Source organism: Harpia harpyja, chromosome 1, assembly GCF_026419915.1.
Source record: "Harpia harpyja isolate bHarHar1 chromosome 1, bHarHar1 primary haplotype, whole genome shotgun sequence".
Classification (NCBI taxonomy): domain Eukaryota; kingdom Metazoa; phylum Chordata; class Aves; order Accipitriformes; family Accipitridae; genus Harpia; species Harpia harpyja.
Window position 1 is genome coordinate 86,216,328 of NC_068940.1, and position 21,243 is coordinate 86,237,570.

General features: G+C 39.4%; 1 protein-coding gene across 1 annotated transcript in view; it reads right to left on the bottom strand.

The window, feature by feature from the left end:
* CUBN (cubilin) overlaps nt 1-21,243 on the bottom strand; it is a 149,054-nt gene that overhangs the window by 117,446 nt on the left and 10,365 nt on the right. Inside the window, exons 10-22 of the mRNA XM_052803346.1 lie at nt 20,217-20,312; nt 19,538-19,659; nt 17,142-17,328; nt 15,276-15,394; nt 13,750-13,984; nt 12,230-12,411; nt 11,260-11,422; nt 10,871-11,061; nt 6,742-6,898; nt 5,940-6,118; nt 5,280-5,442; nt 4,817-5,033; nt 3,683-3,813 (exon numbers count right to left, since the gene is read on the bottom strand). Coding sequence (XP_052659306.1) covers nt 3,683-3,813; nt 4,817-5,033; nt 5,280-5,442; nt 5,940-6,118; nt 6,742-6,898; nt 10,871-11,061; nt 11,260-11,422; nt 12,230-12,411; nt 13,750-13,984; nt 15,276-15,394; nt 17,142-17,328; nt 19,538-19,659; nt 20,217-20,312 — 2,142 coding nt within the window. The remainder of the gene's footprint in view (nt 1-3,682; nt 3,814-4,816; nt 5,034-5,279; nt 5,443-5,939; nt 6,119-6,741; nt 6,899-10,870; nt 11,062-11,259; nt 11,423-12,229; nt 12,412-13,749; nt 13,985-15,275; nt 15,395-17,141; nt 17,329-19,537; nt 19,660-20,216; nt 20,313-21,243) is intronic.

Genomic DNA, 21,243 nt, shown 5'->3' on the forward strand with positions numbered 1-21,243 from the left:
CTTACTTGTGAAGAAGTCGAGGACAATAAAATACATACACTGACTCTAGTGCTATTCCTGTTGGAAAATTTTGGCCTGGATCTTTCAAGACCCTGAGCAACACTTTCAGGGAAGACTAAGATCTTTCAAAGATTTTTCAATAATTTTACATGGGTTCTCTGTGGTGTGGTCAGCCAAGATGGGCAAAAAACCCTAAAGTCTGTCATAACACTTATATGGCTGCTGTGACATTCGTCTATCTGGTATTTGAGACCTGGACTCTAGGAAATAAACCCAAATATTACTTTGCTTTCCATGTGACTTTCCCCTTTAAAAGACAGAAAGACAGCCAAGAACTAAGCATCCAAGGTACAGATAGTTTAAGTGGGCAATATACATTTTAAACAACTGAGTGTCATGTGGGCATGTTTGACTGAAGGATTTCCATTTGTATTGCTGCCATATGAGCTATTTGCAGCTACTAGCTGGCAGACTGCTAAAACAGTTGTTTGCACTTTATGGACCATGGGCATGGCTATATCTTGTGGCATTCAAATGTTTTGAACAGGAAATATAGCTTTGCCATTATTTTCAGGCTACTTTTCAACTAATTAATATATCACAGATAAGCCATGCTAACAAAAACATTGTTTGCTAAGATGTGTGGAGAGGAAAATTAGTTTTGTTTTACACAAAAATATTTTTTTCACTCCTACTTATCCTTTTTTTTTTTACTCCTATTTATTCTTTTTTGGAGGATAATCTTGTCCATCTTTTCAATAGCTCATTCTCTGTAAAATAACTCCAGGCAAAATCTTATTGAAATCTCTAATATGAACCAGAACAGGTCTGGCCAGTTCTGATATTGGTTACACTCTAGCTGGCTAAGAAAACATAGCTCAAAAATATGAAGGAGTTTTACTGCACAAGAAACATTATTAGAACCATATTTTCCTTAGCAGAAAAATGAAAATAGGCAGCAGATGTAAAGAAAAAAAAAATCCATAGCTTTGGTAAATCTCTCAGATATGATTATGTTCAGCAATTTGCTACCTTAGCGTAACTGGATATACATAAGATGAATATCAGACCTAAACATCTCACAGTGGGAAAACTAAACTTGATATGATTTCAGGGAAGCGGGGAGTCGCTCTTCACAGCAAAGTCCATGTACACAGATGTGTTTGCCTTCTCTCAGGCCATAGAAACTTCAAAACACTTTATTCTTAAAAAATGAATGTTAGCAGTCCAGTATTTATGACCACCTTATAGTACTGCTATGCTTGTACTGGGACCAAAAGAAACAAATCTCTGTAAAGAAAACAGATCATAGTTTCAACTTCTGTATAAGTTTATTACTCTCAGTTTCAGTAGTTATCTGCTACTTTGCCACACTTATACAAACTATAGTGGTTGAAATGAAAAAGCATTTATTCTAGAGATCATAGTTCTCGTCTGAGTGAGAATAAATTGAGAGTTAGCCCAGTTTAGCTGAAGAGTAGTAAAGATATCTGCGTTCATTATGGGAAAAACAAATCATACCTGTTGTTTAGAGTTTGGATGAAGATTTTATGTAGTTCTAATTTCATATAAACATTTTTTACAGTTTCTAGTTATTAATAGCATTGGAGAGAAAACAGACTTGCATTTTTATGACATAGTTTGAAATCATTCCAGGGACAGTGTTGATGCAGTTTGAACCTCACATGATGCATATAGCAGTGCTTTGGATGAAAGATAAGAAAATCCATTCATCATGGTGGTGGTAAAGGAGGGGAATATGGAAGAGAGGAGGTAGAGCAGTGAAGTTGGACGGCACTGAGACAACTATCAAAGCCAGAGAAACAGATAGGGTTACTCAGAGGCAGAAATATAGATTAAAGTTGAGTAAAGAATATTTTGATCTTGATGAGCTGTGAGAAGAGCTGCTATAAGAACAGTTAGGAAGGAATCAAATCCACCCATGAAATATTAATCTGAGGTAAAGTAAAAGAAAAAATGTCACATTAACAAATAACAATGATACTTAGAGAAGTTACAGTTTGCAGCTGCAAAACCAGGCTCATTAAAGACTTTCTTTATAAGGCTGATGATTGATAATTTCACAGTTTCTTACTGATAAGAACTCAGGTTTCAAACTATGGAATCTTTCCTGGAAAGTTTTTTAAAAGTAGAAATTGGGTTTTGGCCTATTATTTTCTAACAAACAGAAATTTCCTCCTTGGAATAGTTCTCGTTAAATCTTAATTGTTTTTACTGGCTTTTTGGTTTCCATGCCAGATAACTCAAGTATGAATGAAGGAAGCTGAGAAAATGGATTATTTGGATTTGTAAGTTATCTGATAGTGAATAAAAACACAGTGGCAAAATCTGTACTGGTCTCGCCTACACACATGCTTGAGAGATTAAATAACAACCAAATTTTCCAAGCTGTCACCAAGAAAGCAGTTATTTTTCACATGGTAGAAATTGGAAATTTTGCTGGTTTTAAACAGGTTGGAGAAACTCAGAAAGCAGGAAGAATAAAATTATTAAAGAGACTAAGAGCAAACAATGAGCAGCCATTGGTAGTTTATGGCTGCATAGATGAGTATTATGAATTTCTGGTATTCATCTAATAAATCCCTTGTAGCCTGCACACACACACACAAATGACCTAGAAACTGGTTAATGATGGATAGAAAAATAACCCAGCTACAAATGTATTCTCACTTTGACTTTTCTTCATTGTCCCACTCTGCCTCTTTTGTGGTTTAAAAACAGGTTTTGTAGGCAGAACTTGTCCCTCTACCCACATAAATCCTCTTCTACTACAGATCTGTCTTTAGCAGCGAGGGGAGCAATAGCAGACCTGTGTCTATTGGGTCTATGAAACTGGTAGTTACAGTCTTTCATCAAGAGGCTCCTTTTTCAAGTGCAGTTCAGTCACTGCTAAAATGCTCTCAGTGCTAGAGAGAGGGGCAGACACTGGATCAGGTATGGTGGGTTCAGCATAGTTTGAAAGCACAGATGTGCTTGATTAGAATTCGGAGTAATTTCTCAGTTTTTCTCTGCATTAGAGAACTAAGGAAGGAACCGTCATTCTTCTCTTCAGTAGTCTTTACCCCACTGATGTATGTCATGACCCCTTAAAAGGAGATACTTAAAGGACAGGTTTAAGGCATAACAGGAGCCTTGAACTCTTGTGGAGACAGAAATGGTGCACTCTGTCATAATGAAAAAGACCCAGCTTGTTCTTTCAGGTTATTTTGCTGCTTTATCAAATTTCATCCTATATGACCTTTCTCTGTCCATCATCAATACTGCACCTTAATAGGGACTAAATTAATTTTTATGGCACCTGAGAGCCTCCCATTCAAGCAAGCTGTCCACAATTGCTCAGCTTCCTAGATCACACATACTCAGCTCAGAAGGGACAAAGCAAATTCAGAAAATACTTTTCCTAAATAATTCACGCGGTTCTACCATGTCAGCTCTTACTGGCTTTTTAAAGAAAACAGCAGTGTTGCTTACAGAAATTGCTTTCTGCTTTCCTAGGGAGGAAAAAAGCTTGTGAATAAAGCAGGATAAATAAGAAGGGGTAGAAGAGGCACCAGGCAGTCTTCTGTTAACACAGAAAATAATGTTTCTGTTTCTTGTAGTGGTTATTTACAGTGACAGCTGAAAACATACAATTTGCATAATGAACAGACTGACATATTACCTTTTGATGCATTCAGGGAGATATAATTAGCTGAGAAACCCTCAGATGCAATGCTGTGATCGGTCACAAAGTACAACATCATCATGTTGCCACCACTAGTGATGGATGGTGGAATTGATCTTCCGCAGTACCTGCAGCAAAAAGATGCCCCAAATTGAATGGCAGTACTTTATGAAGCACCTGTATTACTGGCAGAGGATTCAGCTTTCCTGAGCAGTTTGAACAGCTATGCATAGACAAATGTCTCCTTTGGATGATACAGATCCCAGCCATATACCCTGTATCATAGGACTAAATAGCACACTACATGTACAAATCTAACTTGTGTGGCAGTCAGAGAAGAAACTGTTCATCAAGTTGTCAAATTCTTATTGAAATTATTCTATGCTGTACCTACAACATATTCTGTTCTTTTGTAGGAGTCAGAGTGGCTGGCCAAAGACTAAGGTTGCAAAACACTCTCCATTATGACATTAATTTGCTCCTTATTTTCCAAAATATGCCATGTCAGCCAACTACTTTACAGCCTGTAGCTGCAGCTGGATACTGTTCCCAAGTAGTTCAGATGTTCTTGAATTCTAGGGCGGCAAGAAAACCCTGTGTATACCCCAAGTGGAGAAGGGGAAAAAAAGAAAAGATTCTTCCCTAAGATAAAATCATATATCAAGAGAAATTGAAAACAAATTCCTATAAAATGCAGATTTTGGTTTAGTTTTTGTTGAGATCCAAATGCACAATCTTTTAAGTAATCTTTCTTTCACTTATGCAAGTGTTTCAAAACACGTCTTTTCCTGGGCATAGATATACTAATGCTTTTGAACTTATTTCCCGTACATCAAAATGTTAATGGAGCTGGACAATGCCAGCTATTGAAACGTGTCCTTAAAAAAGCTATCTTTTTGACACAAGTTAGGTTGTCCTGGTATAATATTTATTAAATGTTCTTCTCATTCCATGGTCAAAGAAAGCAAGCTGCCTTTACTATCCTAGGCAGAGAAATTGCTGCTATTGTTTCTGTAATGCAGAGAAATTAATCTACACACAGAATTTAGGGAAGAAAATTGGATGTTGAGGTCTACAGAACAGTGCTCACTCTACAGTAATTCAACTCTGTAGGCTAACGGACATATTCACCTTCCCAATTTTTGCACAGTGGTGTTGTCATATATTTCAAGATAATCCTTTCTGCAACTATAATCAAACGCCAAGTTAAATGAAGTGAATGTCAGACGGATAAGGTAGCCGGGTTGAATGTTGATAATCCAGGTACAGTTAATACCATGTGGGTAGACCTCTGGATGACCAGGACTTGTAATGGTTCCTTTTGGTTCAGTGAGTGTCTCTCCGCATACTGTAGAGATTTAAAACATCAGGTTAAATGATATATTTATAAAAAAGTTAGGCATTTATAAAATTAGATATTTTTCTTTCTGAAATTTTATAGTCTTTTTTTCCTCAATGCATACTACACAGTAACTGATTCAGAATTGATCTTCCACTACACCCTCATAAAACTTGATGGCCAACTGTTTTCAGAGTACAGGAAAATTTGGAAAGTTTCAACACTCTATACAGAAAACAACAAAAAAATCCTTACCTGTGTCTAATGGCCAGTACTCAGCTCTGAAGCCAAGGTTGGTAAGAGAGGAAGCTCTGAATTTGATATAGAGATTGTTCCGTGTAGATTGCACTATAGATGATACAGCTGTACCACAGTATTTCTCCAAAAGAGGAGAGTCTGTGTTGTTGCCATCTCTGATCTGAAGAACAGTGTATTCAAGATATCCCATACAAATTTCTATTATATTAAAGTTTTAAGCATAAATTAATTCATAAGAACCACATAAAAGACATCCTCAGCAAGTCAAACCCTACCCTTTCTTCAGCATGGTTTCTGCTACAGGTACATAAAATGCAGCCTTATGACTGTCAGAGGAGCATTATCCCATGCAAAGCATGTCAGATGGAGAAAAGCTGAGACCTTATACCCTCAAAAGTAAGTTGCACATAAACCTCCAAAACCAGGTCTGTCTATCTAGAGACCTGATATTCATCTCTGATTATCAAAATAGTCACATCATCTTTGGAGAACGAAGAAAAGGTTTGGGATCCCATTATGAGCCTGGAAAAGCTTTTATGACTGCTGTAAGAACTGCTTGCCTGTCAAGCACTTCTGTTGTAGTGGAGATGAGTATGAAAATGAACGTACAGATAAGAATCCATCTACTATTCATAGTAGATGTGTATTATTCTTTACCTCAATGTAGTCCGAGTCACAAGTGGTTGTATTTCGAATGTCAAAGTCGATAAAGTTAAGAATCACCACTTTGCTAGCTGGCTGGGAGATGATCCACTCACAGGTCTTTGGGTGAGGGGACATCCTGGGGTAGTAAGGGGAATGGATAGTGCCTGCTCCAGACAAGAAGCCTCCACAGGCTGCCAAGAGACACCAAGAATCAGTACTTGCAATGAACGGTTTCACAGAATGTATAATGTGATGTCTATCAAATATCAGTATGAAATTAGAAGAAAACCACCCCTAAAAACCTATCTTCTTAACAGCATCTACTACAGATCATCTGAGTAGTATTAAGAATGTATTTAAAAGAATATATTGCTATAAGTATAGCATAAATATGTATATGCAGAAGACCAATTTAACTGTGCCCATGAAAACTAACGGATTTGACTCATTTGTTTCACAGACACAGATTTGTTGGTGATTAAGAACTAAAAGATAGGAAAAATGGAAGTAAAATTATTTAGGCAGAATTATAGCTGTATCATTTTTGGTATGTTAGTAGTAAGTGATTTATCATTAATAGTAGCAATGAGGGTTGCATTTCCAAGCATGTTAGGAGTGCCTACAACAGACCTACTACAGACATCATCTTAGCATTTCTAAAAGTAGCAATAAATAAATAAACTGACTCTATTTTTTTCTTTTCTTTCTTTTGAAGTCTGTCTTCAACGCATTATATGGATAATATAGCATGGAAATGACTGAAAGCATCCAAATTGCAGATCAGTTCACACTGCAAGTTACCAGTTCCTCTTACCAACTTGATAAATGGCCCTGAAGCTAGCCCTTTGCACAGAAGCATCAGACTTGAACTTGATCCAGAGACTGTTGCTGGTAGAAGTGATTGGTGACATGAGTGTACTATGACAGAATTTGTTAATAAGAGAAGACATCTCACTGTCACCATCTCGAACCTAGTCATCGAAAAGAAAAAAAGAAAAATGTCAGATCATAAAAGCCTTGGGATCTGATATCTGGATAAAATTATAATCTCACAAGAGCTGCTAAATAACAAAAGGAGTAACTATTCTACTTATTTATAAGAGGGACAGAGCCATCACAGTAACTGGCACAAGCACATGATTTATGAGAGCTCAAAGGACTGGATGATCAGCACAGAAGACGCACACATGCTACTGTCACAGGACATTAGAGTGAAACAGATCTTCTCAGCTTTAGTACAATTTAGGTCTACGCTTCCAAAAGTGACACCTTTAGTATGAAAGAGACAGGTAAGTTGCTCACCAGTGACAGCTATGAAATTTTTGCCAACACGAAAATCTGCTGGGGATAAAAAGGGGTATTTGTGTTTTTCTTGCTCTGGTCATAAAGCTTCTAGCTTCTTTTTTCAATGGCACTTCTCCAGAACAAGCACACGTCCCATCACACCCATGCATCAATGCAGCGGGACAGCTCACTAACAGGAGATGCAACTCTGAGTCCCTAAAGCAGTAAAGAGGTATACTGACATCTTTCCATTACTTTATCTGAAGGGTCCAATGCACAATAATGACAATGAAGCTGTATCAAGGAATCACTTTCAGCTTTTACCTTCTGCACTGCCACTCTACTGACCTCAATCAATTGCTAATCAAGGAGAAATTTATCTTTTTTGTTTTCCCAGAAGTTGATTATAAATCCTGATTATCAAGGGGACAAGAAGAGAAAGAGGTATTTGCAGCTCTGAACTTCAGGCACTGAACCCACAGTACATGGGAAAGAATAGGTGCATCCCGGGGACCAGGCAGATCACTGGTATAGCTAAGGAGCAATGAACACCCTCAGAGGTGCCCAAGAAGGCAGCCAACAAGCTGAGGTCCAAAAAAGAGTTCTGCTGCTATTTGCCCAGGTAAAAAATGAATTTTTTCTCCCAAAGATTCTGCTAAAAAGAAAACAGCTCTTTTCTGCTGTAGAAGTGGTGGTAGCTCATACAGCTGGAGCTGCTTTTAAATGCACCTATATGCTGTCAGCCCCAAAAAATCATTCCAGTGAAATCATTGGCAAAGCCAGGGACACCCAGCTTTCAGGTCCCCCCTTCATCACCTCTTCTTTCCTGTATTCCAGCTGTATTCCTCCATGGACTGGGACAGAAGACAGGGGACCTTTGTCAATGCCTTGGTGAGCAGGCAATGGCTGGCCTGCTTGCCCAGCTTTGGCAAACTCCAGCTCATGAGATGCCTTTCTGACTAACAGATATTTTTAATTTCCCTGAGACTTGAGTTTAAGGTAACAGAATTATTCTGGATTTACAGCAGAACAACTGAGATCAGAATTTGTGCTGGAATATTTAGAAAATCTTTGGACAGCAGTGAAAGTTTCCAGATGTATAGTTCACAGGAGTTTACATTTTTTATTGAGTGGATTCTCCATACATTTTTGGTTTATAAAGCCCAGTGAGTAATGATAAAAATAACAGGTTCTCTAAACTGTGAGTAATGTCTCCTATTGCCAATTAGAAGGATGGCAAGGAGAAAGAGCTGCCTTGGCTAACACCTTACCTCTGCAGCACCATGTCACAGTCTTTCTTAAATAAGAAGTTTTATTGTCTCTAGTTTCTTATTGCAGATTCCTGGTCCCAGGCTGTTCCTTCCTCAGTAAGAGACTAAACATCCCTCCCTGAGCAAGTGTCTGTGAGCTGTGTCTGGCCCTTGTGGAAACTCTGCAGGTTTCCTGGTATTACCAGGGATGGGAATAATCTGCGCCTTTTCAGAGTGACAATTGTCAGAGAGTGACTTTTAAAGTAACTTAAGCATCCAAAAGCTATCTCCCTGGCTGAACTTCATAATAAAACCCAGCGAGACAGTATTTTAGAAAAGCAAATGTGGAAAATCAGGCCTTGATAAAAGAGCACAGTGCCTTAGCTGTACCGACTGACCCAGTCAGAAAATGTCGGTCCTGTTTCTCTGCTCTGGTCTGAGCCACCGAGTGAGAGGGCAGGAAGAAGAGGAGCACAGAAACACAGGGAAACTGAATGGCTTGTGACTGATCAGCAAACAGCAAGGTAAATGCCTTGCTGAACTAACGCAAACTGATTGTGTTCAACAGAAATGGTTTTGTTTCTCTGGCTGCTGTGAATTTAGCTGCTGTTCTGCCAGCAATTAGGCAAGAGGAGTACCAGGCCAAACAAACAAAAGCTGTCTGTTTTCATTAAACACACTTCCCCTCTCATTTCAGAAATTAATTGCACTTCATTCCAACCAAAGTCTCTGAATTAGAGGAGGAGGGAAGGGAATGATGTCAGCACAATAACATCTTTTAAAAACAGATTAACTGCATGGAGCTCACAAGGGCCTATTCCTCGCTTGGTCAAGAAGAGATTAAGCACAAAACCAAATCCCACTGCCGCTTAACTGTGTAACCAGCAGCGCAGGACCCAGGTCTGTGCTGGGGCCACAGGGCTTGTTCCTACCTGCTTCAGCTGTGGTGGCACCTTCGCTAATCAACTGGGTGACTGTGCCCCGTTTGTTTTACTTCTGTTTACCTCTGTGCGGTACAAGCACACTTTTATACAGCCAGCAGTACCCAGAAGTCATTCCATGTAGGATGAGTTATTTGTGACTGTATAGAGAAATACAGGCCAGGTATGACAGCAGATGCCTTGAGACGTGGCGAGTTGGGGTGCAGTGCAGAGGGGCACAGGGACGTGGTGACAGAAGGGGCACAGGCCACCGACGTAAAGAGCTTGTCAGGCCCCAAGGGCACCACCAGGACTCACTGGCCCAGCCTACCCTCCTCTGGGGCCCCCACACCCTGCCCACAGCCCAGGACCCCCTGTCAGCCCCCCGGGGCCACCAGTCCCTGCCCCAGTGACACCACAGCAGGGTTGGTCTCCAGCTCCCCACAGCCCTGCCCTGCCTGGCCATGGGCTCTGCTGAGCCAGGCCCACCCGCAGGCCCACATCCCAGCCTGACCTTGGCCAATCCCCATCCCTAGGGAGTTGCCTAATTCCTGGGGCTGCCTTGCTCCCTGGCCAGGGCGGTGGGACGGGCCCTGACGGTGAGACCCTGCTCTGCCCCTCCAGGGAGCCCCCATGGCCTCCAGGAGCCCCCGGCCTCCACAGCACCGTGCCAAACCTCACCTGTGGTCAGTTAAAGGAATGCAGACCTGGAGCTGGACAAAACTGGGTTTAGGGATAACAAAGAAAATGAAGAAGTCGTACCTAGTATACTTAAAAGGCACCATATAGAAGTACATTTGGATGTAACGTGAAACTGCAGACCGATGAAGAAAGAGCTAGGTGTAAAAGCACTTTAGCAAACATAAAAATAACCTCAAGTGGATCCTAGATAGCATCAACATTTTTATTGTAGTAGTAGTGTTATTACTACATTTTCCATATAGAAGCATTCTAACTGTACTGTTATTTTTCTATAATAATTAGATTTAGACTAATAACAATTCTTGAATTAGCCTTCTAAAATTTCAATTGTACTAACAATAAACTCGTGGCTTTACATATGCGTATATGTTCATATGTATGTCTATATAAACATATATATGGTGTGCTTCCTTTTTGCCTCAGAACAAGATTTTCAGTATAACACCATGACTCCAGAAAATGCTGCATAGTGGCTGGGGCATTATTTCTATTTTTATTATGTTTGGCATGCATTTACCAAAAGTCCAAACTCCACCTTAATCACATACAGCTGATTAAGAATTAGTGTTAAGCTAGACAGATTTTCTTGTTCTCTTATCTTTGCTTCATTCTGAATGTACAGTTCTACTCTTTTAGCCCCTGTGACTTTTGGACCCTAATAAATTGGTATACTTAGTCCTTTGATTAACACCTATTTCTTCAGTGGCCCTTGGGACAGAAATTAAGTGGCATGGTTTTGTACACACATGTAATCAACCTTCCATATCAACTGCTTGAGAGAACTCACCTCAATATAATTTGATGAACAACCAGTGTGACTCTCCAGCTCCATGTGGGTGAAGTTGAGGTATATTTTTTCATCCTCTGGCTGTCTGATAATGTAGATACATTGTCGGTTGTTGATATATGGATTAGGCCAGAAAGGGGACATGATAACCCCTTCACTATCCATGTAATTTCCTCCACAAGTTGGATCTGCTATAGTAAGAAAAAAATATATTAGTTGAGATACAAGTATGGTAACTCTTTCAGTTTAGGCTGCCTCTGTACAATGGCTGCAAATCAAAGAGGCTTTCTGTATTATTAAAAAGCAAGTGTTAATTACATCTATTTGTATGCTGTTGGCTATATCTTGGGAATGCAACAAACCAGCCTTTAATGTTGAATTTTACTTACCAGGAGATGTTGTATAGAGGATGTGGAAGCCTTTACCAGTAACTAAGTCATCAGAGTGAAAGTGAATCCATGCATACGGACCAGTGGTTTGGAGTGGGGGTGGAGATCCAGTGCTACAGTATTTACCAAGGATGGGATCTTGTGGAAGAAGACCATCTCGAATCTAGACAGAATGATAGATCAGTGTTTAGGATTATTAGATGTGTGCCATCTGTGAACACTACCAACACTCTTAAAGTTATCTTGGGGGCCCCAGGAGGTGTTGTAGATGGTGGGTGTAGGGAATGCTCATAGAAAGTTTCCTCCAAACACACAGGAACCAAGAAACAGACCTACCAGGGTAGCTGTGATAGTGCCCCTAGGAGAGTCATCAAGGATTTTGTGAAAGGGAAAAAAAGCATCAGGAGATCTCCTGTCGAACTGTTTTCCTGAAATCATGTTCTGCATTGCACAATTTTGGAGAACATGCTATTCCAAACCATTTTCTCATTTCCATGACTGGGTATTTGTGAATTCTGTAACCATTACTTTGCACTTGAGAAAAAACCCTAAGCTCACACATCAAGTCATGGACTGTACTATAATATGAATCTATTAATCTTGGATCCCTTTCCCTAATAGTTTTCCTTAGGCTGATTAATTCTCTGCGGGTTGACATTTGACAAGGAGTTTGGAGACTGAACTTTGTAAGAAAGCAAAAGCTTCCCAACAGGTATTTGGCCTGAATCCCATCCTCTTTAGTTGCAAGACTTCCACTGACTTCAGTGGAATGGGATATCATCCTCTTTCTGTTATACTGCCTGTATCTGAGTGTGCATTGATGGCTGGAATAAATAAGTACAAATGGACATTTCAACCCACGATTTAATTTTCAAACAGTCCCCTTCTGTATGTACAAAAAGTTTTGAAATATCTTGTTTTGCAATAACTTAGCCATAAAATGTTGTCATAGTTCACTATTAAACTTTACCTCTAAATGGTCATAACTGCAATTTTCATGGTGTTCTAGGCTTAGTGTGCCAAAAGCAAATGTGATGAGGAGGCCAGGACTGGTTGAGATGGTCCAGAAACAGTCTCTGTTTACAGGATAGTTACCAGGGTATCCTGGAGAGCTTATTGAGCCATAAGTACCCGTCAGCTCACCGCCACATTCTAACAGAAAAGAAACATGGAAGAACAAAGTCTTGAACACTACATGTCAGGTCAGAAGATGAATTCTCTTGTAGTGTCAAAACTAGGTACCACTTTCAGATCCAGAATAAATTAAAATACAACGAGCAAGCCAAACCAACAAACACGTTACTTCTTTAAATTTTACAATTAATTCTGCAATTCAGTTATAAAAGCAGAACTCCAAATATTTCCTGATTTGCACAGTAAAAGAAAGATTCTTTCCCAGTTAGGATGGAAATATCTTTAGGAGAATGATCAAAAGCACTGTGTTTTGGATTGGATTTACAAAATCAATCTGAATTTCTGTACTTTGTAAATAGTCTCCATGCACAAGACTGTTTTAACTAAAAAAAAAAAGTTAATTACAGGGAAGGCTGTTTTATATAGTTGTAATAAAAAAAACCATCCCTCTCAGCATAACAGTTGGGAGTGGTAAGGTTAACTTGTGTGTTGTACCTAAGGAGTAGCTAGTTTAGTCACATCTATACATCTCTCCCTAATTGCTTTTTTTGCTTTTTTTTCCCCAAAAAGATCTGTTTTCACTTTTCATTATCCATATTCATCAATTAGTAATTATCTATCTAAGAATGTTAATTGAAAGAAAAAAAAAACCACCAAATATCACATTAAAAGCATTTCAATAAATATTTACGGAAATAAAGAAACCATTTCCCCCCGAATTTTCTATACTTTTTATACTGTATTGTTCTTTCAAGACACAACCCAATGCATCATTTTGTTTCTAGACAATACACAGAACACTGAAGTGACTTTGACCTTCCACAAGGTGATTTGGGGTTTATCTCTAGAAATGCACTACCAGGCCTCCTGGAAGAATTACACAAGTGGCGTTACCAAGAATTCAGGCAGAAATGTACAGCAAATCATACCAAAAAGCTCACGGATAATTTAAAATCAAATTCCCAACACTCTATCATGTTTGGAAAGCATGGTTCAACCTCTTTAGCCTCTTGTAAATTGTCAGTGGCAAAAAAGGGTAGCTTGCCTATTTCAAAGTACTAGATACTTCTGTGAAAAAAGAGAACTAATCAGAAGAATGGCATCTCCAGAAACACATGCTCTTTGGGGGTGTTATACCTCTCACAGGAGGTATAAAGCAGCCTTAAAAACCAGGAGAAGTTATTCATGCAGAGGCCCAGAGTTGGAGTTTAAATATTTTAAAATTACATGTATGTCTACATTTCAGCTTCACTCCCTAGTAAAATACTGTCCTACAGCTCCTAACGTTTCCTAATCAAAGGAAATGTCATTCATTTTGCTCCAATGCTAAATTACATGATATTTCACCAAACTTACCAGGATCCCAAGATTCCCACTGAACAGTAAAACCTCCAGCCGTAATGGTGTGGTTCAAGTAGAACCAAAAGTACAGGGAGTTGTGGGAACTGAAAAGCTCTGCAGGAGGTGAGGAGCCACAGTATTTTCCCAGCATATGCATTGACGCTGAAGGCCCGTCATGTATTTGAAGAAAGTCAGAGTTACAGTCATTACTTGTCTCCAGTTGGAAGAATGGGAAAGTAATACGCAGGATCTAACAGGGAGTAGCAAAATAAGAAATGTCTTTTTTTCCATCTGCTGAGACAGTGTTTATGCAGTTACTCTGCATAGAGCGGAAGTATTTGCTCATGCAACTGTGAGATTCTACAAGCTTTGAAGCCATTATGCCATTTCCTGAAAAGTTCCAGGACAGAAGAAGGTATTACAGAATCTTAAGGGTCAAAAGAAAAGAGAGAAGATAAATAGGAAAGAATTTGGACAGGTAAGTTGTCTGGAAAGAGCATTATTTCTATAAACTGAGACCATTTGCCTGCGTCTGTTATGTATGTGAAATATATATGTGTATATATTTCAAGCCATGTGAAAGGCTTGAAATACAGCATAAAATACTTTATTCCAGGTTTCCGATGGCAGTTTTCTCATCAAATAATTAACATTTCTCATCCTTGTTATGGTTGAAAGTACTGTCATGAGAGCTAAAAAAATGAAATTATCTTTTTTTGCACATATAAAACCAGTGTCTCATAAGCCCACTCTAGATACTTAGTGACATACACAGCTTTATGTATGTTCAGATTTCTCACTGATGTGCTTTCAGATAGCTCTGCTGAAGACAGTAGTGGTTCTCAGGCTTAACGCTGAGGATATGTCACATACATACACAATCACTAGCAACCACTGGTTTATAACTACTTAATTCATTCCATTAAATGTCAAAAATAGATCAAATATTTAGATCCCAAGAAAGAAGTCCCATGCTAAAGTGTGAAGTGACATATTTTGTAGTTGTTATTTATAACACAAGTGGAATTGTTAGCTGCAGATCAGAATCAGAATACACATTTGAATGCAATGTTTAAAAATTAATCCTTAAAAAAATTCAAATGCTGTTATTACACAAAGCCATTGACAATATGAACTCCGCATTCTACATTTCTGAGCTCAGAAATCAGAAACATGAAATTGCTCTGTGGTCGCTTAGCTCACAAACCAACTGTGGACCTTATCAGAGCAGAGCTTTTCTCGTGCAGCTATTCAGAGATCACATGCTAAAATAGGCACCTTCTCTAGCTGGTGGTAGGTGAATAAATTCTAACCCTCAGCTGCATAGGAAAAACCGTGAAAACGTAACCCAGGCAAATTCTTAGGCTAAGCAGCCTGAAGGCTTGTGAGGATCTGAAACTTACTCTTTTTGAAAAACTATTTATTCTGAGGGGACTGGATCACAATATGGGAATATATGGCATGAAGGTGCCACACGTTTGCTCTGATGAGCTGAGGGGTCCTGCAGAGTGAGGGTTTCTTTAACCTGATCTCTAATTTACCTTGTTGGGAGTAGTTTGAATAACCCAAGCGCAGCTGACCCCACTGTTGTACCGCTGGCTGTTTGGGCTGTTAGGGTAACTGAACATCCCCCTGAGGCCTGAGAGATATCCTCCACAAACTGCAGAAAGAGAGAGAAAATTAAACAGATTAACTTGTGCTATCACTATACAGACTTAAACAAAACCTAACTTTCTAGCACAGCTTTGGCTTTCGAAACATTTAAAACAAGGGTGAAAAATACTCCTATAAAAGACTCTACAGGATTTCCTCTAAACTGGAATGACATCACAAAAAAATGAGAAAAATTACTCCCTGAGAGAAAAGTAGTTCCTGGAAAAAGAATAAAGATTTTCAGCTGGAATATGTGGATACCGCCAAAAGATGTTGATTCTGTCTCAGGAACATGTCCATAAACTAGTTTGTTTCCAGAAGGCTACCTCCAGATTGAATCTTTAAATTTTTCACCTACAATGAAATAACATTTTGAAGCTAACATGACGTAAAATTGTCGTTCTCAGTAGTGGTGCATCATAGAAGTTATCCTTCAGATGTTTTATTGTCCCATTTATTCTTTTTGGTCAGATTTCTGGGCCTGATAATACCTTTCATGATACACCGTGGTCTCTTCTCTCACTGAGCCATTCAATGAATGGGGGCTGTGAACTAGGAATCCCAAATAGTAACAGAAAAATATGTGCTTTATGCACCCAAAATACAATGCACATATAGCTACAGTGTACAACAAGCAGCTGTAGTTTAACATTGAACTGATGCTAAAGAAATATTCAATTCTCAGCAAACTGAAATGAAGTATTTTGTTTCAAGGAGTGGTAAAAAGAATATAATTTTGTTTGAAGTGTCCATCTAAAATATCTCACCATTTCTCATTCAGATTCAGAATTATCGTGCCATAAAATGTATCATTTTTCCCTTGATTAGGAACTAAACCAAAAGTTGATACATTATAATTTCTCACTGGATAAAAACTGGTTTTCTACCCCTTCTATTATGAATGGTTAAAAATCTTTTTCTTTTCCACATGTGCTTAATAAAAAAACATTACTGGTTAGATATTTAAGGAAAATAGGAAAGAGCTTGAAGTAGCTCTAAAATAGAGCAGATTTCACAGGGCCTCAGTGAAAGTTTTACATTCTGTATTCTGTGAAAAGTTAATCTGCTTTCTTCACAGAAATCTGCAATAAATATGAGCCATCTGACAGATGGCTGCCACAGGGATGCTCACTGGAATGCATCCTGACCTTGTTTAATTAAAATTAATGGCAAAAAAAATCCCAAACAAACAGAAAAAATGATAGTAAGAAGAAATGTTAAAGGCAGGACCTTGCAGTCACTCCGTAAAACTCAGAGTCCCCCATTTTCATGGATAACATTTCTTTCAGTAATTTCTGTTTGAAAACCTTCTCTGGCTTTTCGTCTTGACTAAAAATGTCAGGACCTCTCAGCTTCGCAACAAATGCAATAGTATGCACAAAAGAGAAACATTAATACATTGCCTTGTAAATCTGCTCTCCTTATATCAGATCCTCTTTCCCAACCAGCTTACCAGACCACTTTCTCAGGAACAGAAATCTGATTTTAGGATGTCTGGTGTCTAGTCAAGGCCAGTGGGCCTGCAGATCGACTTCATTGTTACTCTCCTACTGCTAAACAAAGCAGCTATAAACAAAACTATGGAAAACTCTGACTTCAAAGGACTTTGGATTGGGACCTGTAATCCACCAAGAAGACGGCTCGTTTTTTCCATCATAACTTGGTTCTTATTCACATATTAATCATATACACCAAGCATCTACTTGCTGAAGCCTGGTGGCCCATTTCTGCGGAGGAGGAGGTCCTGGCCGTACCTTGCTGGGCAGTCTGGCACTGTGGTCCTGTCCAGGTGCTGGTGCACTCGCAGGAGTAGCTGTTGACCCCATCGGTGCAGCTCCCCCCATTCTGGCATGGGTTGCTAATGCACTCATCAATGTTCTCCGTACAGTTAGGGCCTGTCCAGCCCGCATTACACAGGCAGAAATATCCAGAGATCATTGCCTACAGGTATAAGCAAATGCAATAAACTCAATGAGCATGGATCATCTAAAGGAATCAATGTAGTTGGCAGAAAGACTGATATTTACACTTATTTTATATGGAGATACCAGAGCAAAGAAATAAAACCGTTGGAACTTAATGGCCTTAATGGTCACTGGTGAATACCAAAATAAACCTAAAGCCTAATCAGATTATCTAGCTCTTTGCTTTTTCTGTTAAGTTATTTCTTTGCAGGGCTCTTTCAAATTACTTTCTAAAAAGTCAAAATCTGTATTCATTTAGCCATTCAGAAAACTGTTTGCTTGGCTTTGAAATGATCACCCTAGAAACAAGTCAATCATATTATCTAAAATTTATAAATAGAAAGTCAAGATAATAGTGGTTTATAAATAATTTCTGTCAAGCCAGTTCTCTAGAAAGTCTGCACTGCAGTTAGGTGGGCTGTTAACTTTCATTTTCACCCTGAGGGATGTTAAATGGGAGCAATTTTATTGCCTTCTCTGCATTATTCCTTATTCTGTATGTCCCTTTTCCATTTCTTTTGTCTCAGCCTTTACTACTTCTCCTTATAATCAAGTCTTTCCATATATCTAACTATTTTAATTTCATATGTCCTCCTTCCTTATATTTCTTGTTTTATAGACACGATTTTTATAGCTAAAGCAGAACCTGATATTCCAAGGTACATGCTAAAAATCCCCTCTTTGATGACATACAATCAATGTGCTATATTCTCTGTTTCCTTTTGCATTCTCTGTCCATGTCCTCTGTGTCCTGAACAGAGATTTTCAGTATGATGGAAGAGGATTTTGATGTGTATTTAGGGCTCCGAATGCTGCTTTAGAAGGCAAAAAGGTTTTTTCTGATATGCATTGCCTGATATTTAATTAACATTACATTTCATCTGTCATTATGCTGGCCAAATATAGCTTTACTGTTCCTCTATTTTATTAGATGCTTCTGTAGTCCTATTACTGAAGTATCTGACTGTGTTATTATCTTTATGTAGTAGTTTGTAGCCATGATTGGCTATAGATGTATGTTAGGAAATATTTAGGGGAAGATGTCATATCTTTGAATAGACCGACTAAAATATAAATAGTTTCTAAATAGTCAGAAAAAATAGATTAGATCTGGGCACAAAAGGCCCTTTAAATATGTGAGTGAAAAGACAATAGGTACCTATAGAAGAGAGAGAGCAAGAAATGCTGATAAGGGGTGGAGTGGAGGTGAGGGGATCATCTCCTTTCACACAGAAAATGGGAAAAGGGAAAGGTAACGTATCATAGAATCACAGAAACATTTGGGTTGGAAAAGACCCTTAAGATCATCGAATCCAACCGTTAAACTAACACTACCAAGTCCATACTGTATGTCCCATTTCCTTCCTGCCTCCTAGGATCATCAAAAGGAGGATATCTGCAGACCAATGTGGAAAAATGGGATCAGACCCTACTGGAACAACAAATTTACTATTTGTGAACATTTCTCCAAAAACATCCTCCACAACAGAATTATTGAAATCCCCAGGTTTGCAGTGTAGACTTCCCTGAGCACAGCACACCTCAATGAGGAAGCCAAAAGACCTTCATAGGGTCCATGTGGACAAACTAAATGGTCGCTGTGCATGAGAATGAATTCACACCACCAATCAGTAAAGGTCCAAAACACTCGGCTACCAGCAGGAGTACAACCAATTCCCACGAAGCACCTTTTCCATATCCATATAAACAGCCTGAGACTCCAGGGGAGCTCTCACAAGATCAGCCTAGGAACACATAACTAACTACACTGGATATTAGCAGTCTGAAGGTCAGCAGAGGTACTGGTGTACTGGTTTTGTTATCATGGGTGATTCCTCTGTGACCCAAGGTGGTAAATTACTTCCCTCTCCCACCAGGGACAGCCATTCATCAATTCTCCCCCCCCACAACCAGCATCCCATCGCTAGCCTGGGGTACCAGCTACAATCTCTTAGGTTATTAGTGCCAAGATTGCTGCCTCTACTTCAAATATAAGGAAATGGCTTGTGTGCCCTGAAACTCTCTTTGTTTTCCCCAGGTATATCCATTGATCTCCCACTCCCCGGTGACCTTGCCTCATTACCTTTAGTATGTCTGCAGTCAGCTTTCAGTCTCACCAGTCTCCCTGTTGTTACTGGTTATAACTACATAACATTGTCACTAACTGTGAGGAGCCTAGCACTTACCAAGCACTGCCCATTTGCACAAGGGTTTTGCAGCTGACAGATATCACTGAAACGAGAGCACCCATTCGGCCCATATCCACTTCCAGTGTACCCAGATGTGCAGGAACAAAATGCCATTGGCCCTTGGGAGATGAGACAAGATACAGAAAGTAATTCGGTCCTTGTTACAATGACAATACCAATGATAGTAAAGGTCCTTGACATTTTGAAGCAGAGCCTTTATATAATTCTATCTTATTTGATCTTTTGACACCTTCCCTGGACAGTGTCCAGTTTGACCATGGAAAGATCCCTGGTGTTGCTTTGCTATGGGTACCTGAGAGTCCAAGGTCACCTTTGTGGGAAGAGGCGGGAGTAGCTGAAGTGTATTTATGGAAAGGAGAAGAACAGTAAAAGCAGCTGAAATTGGAAAACCGCATCAAAGAGAAATGGTGAAGATCTCCACGTTTTTATGATGAAATCTGCTCTTTGGTGAAGCCTAAATCTATTTCTGTCAGTGTTTGTGGAAAGGCCTGCTGGCTTTAGCTAACCTGCCTGTAAACTCCTTTGGGTGAGGCAAAACTGACTGTGGAGAAGGGCCTGCAATCTAAATATGTGGCTACAAAGTGGACTCAGCCTAACCAAACCCTCCTTGAGATTCACACTGGTATTACTTACAGTCCTTAAGAGAGCATCGTACCTGGAGCTGAGGTACAAGTAGCCAAAGGATGGCACCCTCCATTATTTATTGAGCAGATATCAACCTGGGTACATGTTTGTCCATCTCCCTCATAACCTGTTCAGAGGTAAATTTCAGTTAATCTGCAACAAACTATGTTCTCTGAGAATTGACAACAAATCAATCATCTAGTGAGAAAAAGACTAATTTATGGTGTAAAATCATAGTCTTCTGCAGTTAAAAAAAAAAAGTTGAGATTGCCGCTGAAGTAAAACCTGGCATATTTGTTCTGGTTCCTACATTGCAGGGATAGATTCTGATTGTAACTAAACCCTCCCGTGATTTTTAGAAAAAGGGTATATTAGTGCTAGCCAAGTATACGTGAGGCCATAGAAGCTCAGTGCTCTCAGCCACCATGTGCTGCCCTCCCTACGTGTCTGCACCCAGCTGGCCCCGACCACCTCCAGGCTTCCCGCTGCATGCCAGAGCTGCCCTTGGGTCTCAAACGCAACATCCAGCTCCTCTCGGGAGGCTCAGCAGGACCAAAGCACTGCAGCACGACTCTGCATGGCCAGAGCTGAGGTCCACTGCACCACATCAAAACTTGTCTGAGGCCACGTTTCCAGCATGGTGATAGCCCTTCAGCGCTCAGTAACTGAGAGCCTTCACTACCTGCAGTCTATTGCCATTTAAATAGCAATTGAAAGGTCAATTAGAAACACTTTTTCCTGCTAGTATTTCTCATATTGATAGCATGCATTTCATAAAGCATTTTAAATCATAAACCACAGATTATAAAGATGTAAGTCACAACTTCCACTGCTCGACCTGTACTGCAATGGAAACACTGCCTTCTTAGACAGCATTCAGAGCGTGACAATTATCAAGGCTTTTTAAGACAGACAATACAGCTGATTTATGGCACACAGGATACTCTTTCAATTAATACAGACAATGAAATTACTATCATAATTATGCAATCCTTGTTTCCCATTAATAATCTTATAAAGGAAGTACTTCATCAAATCAAGGCTCTAATACTAAAAAG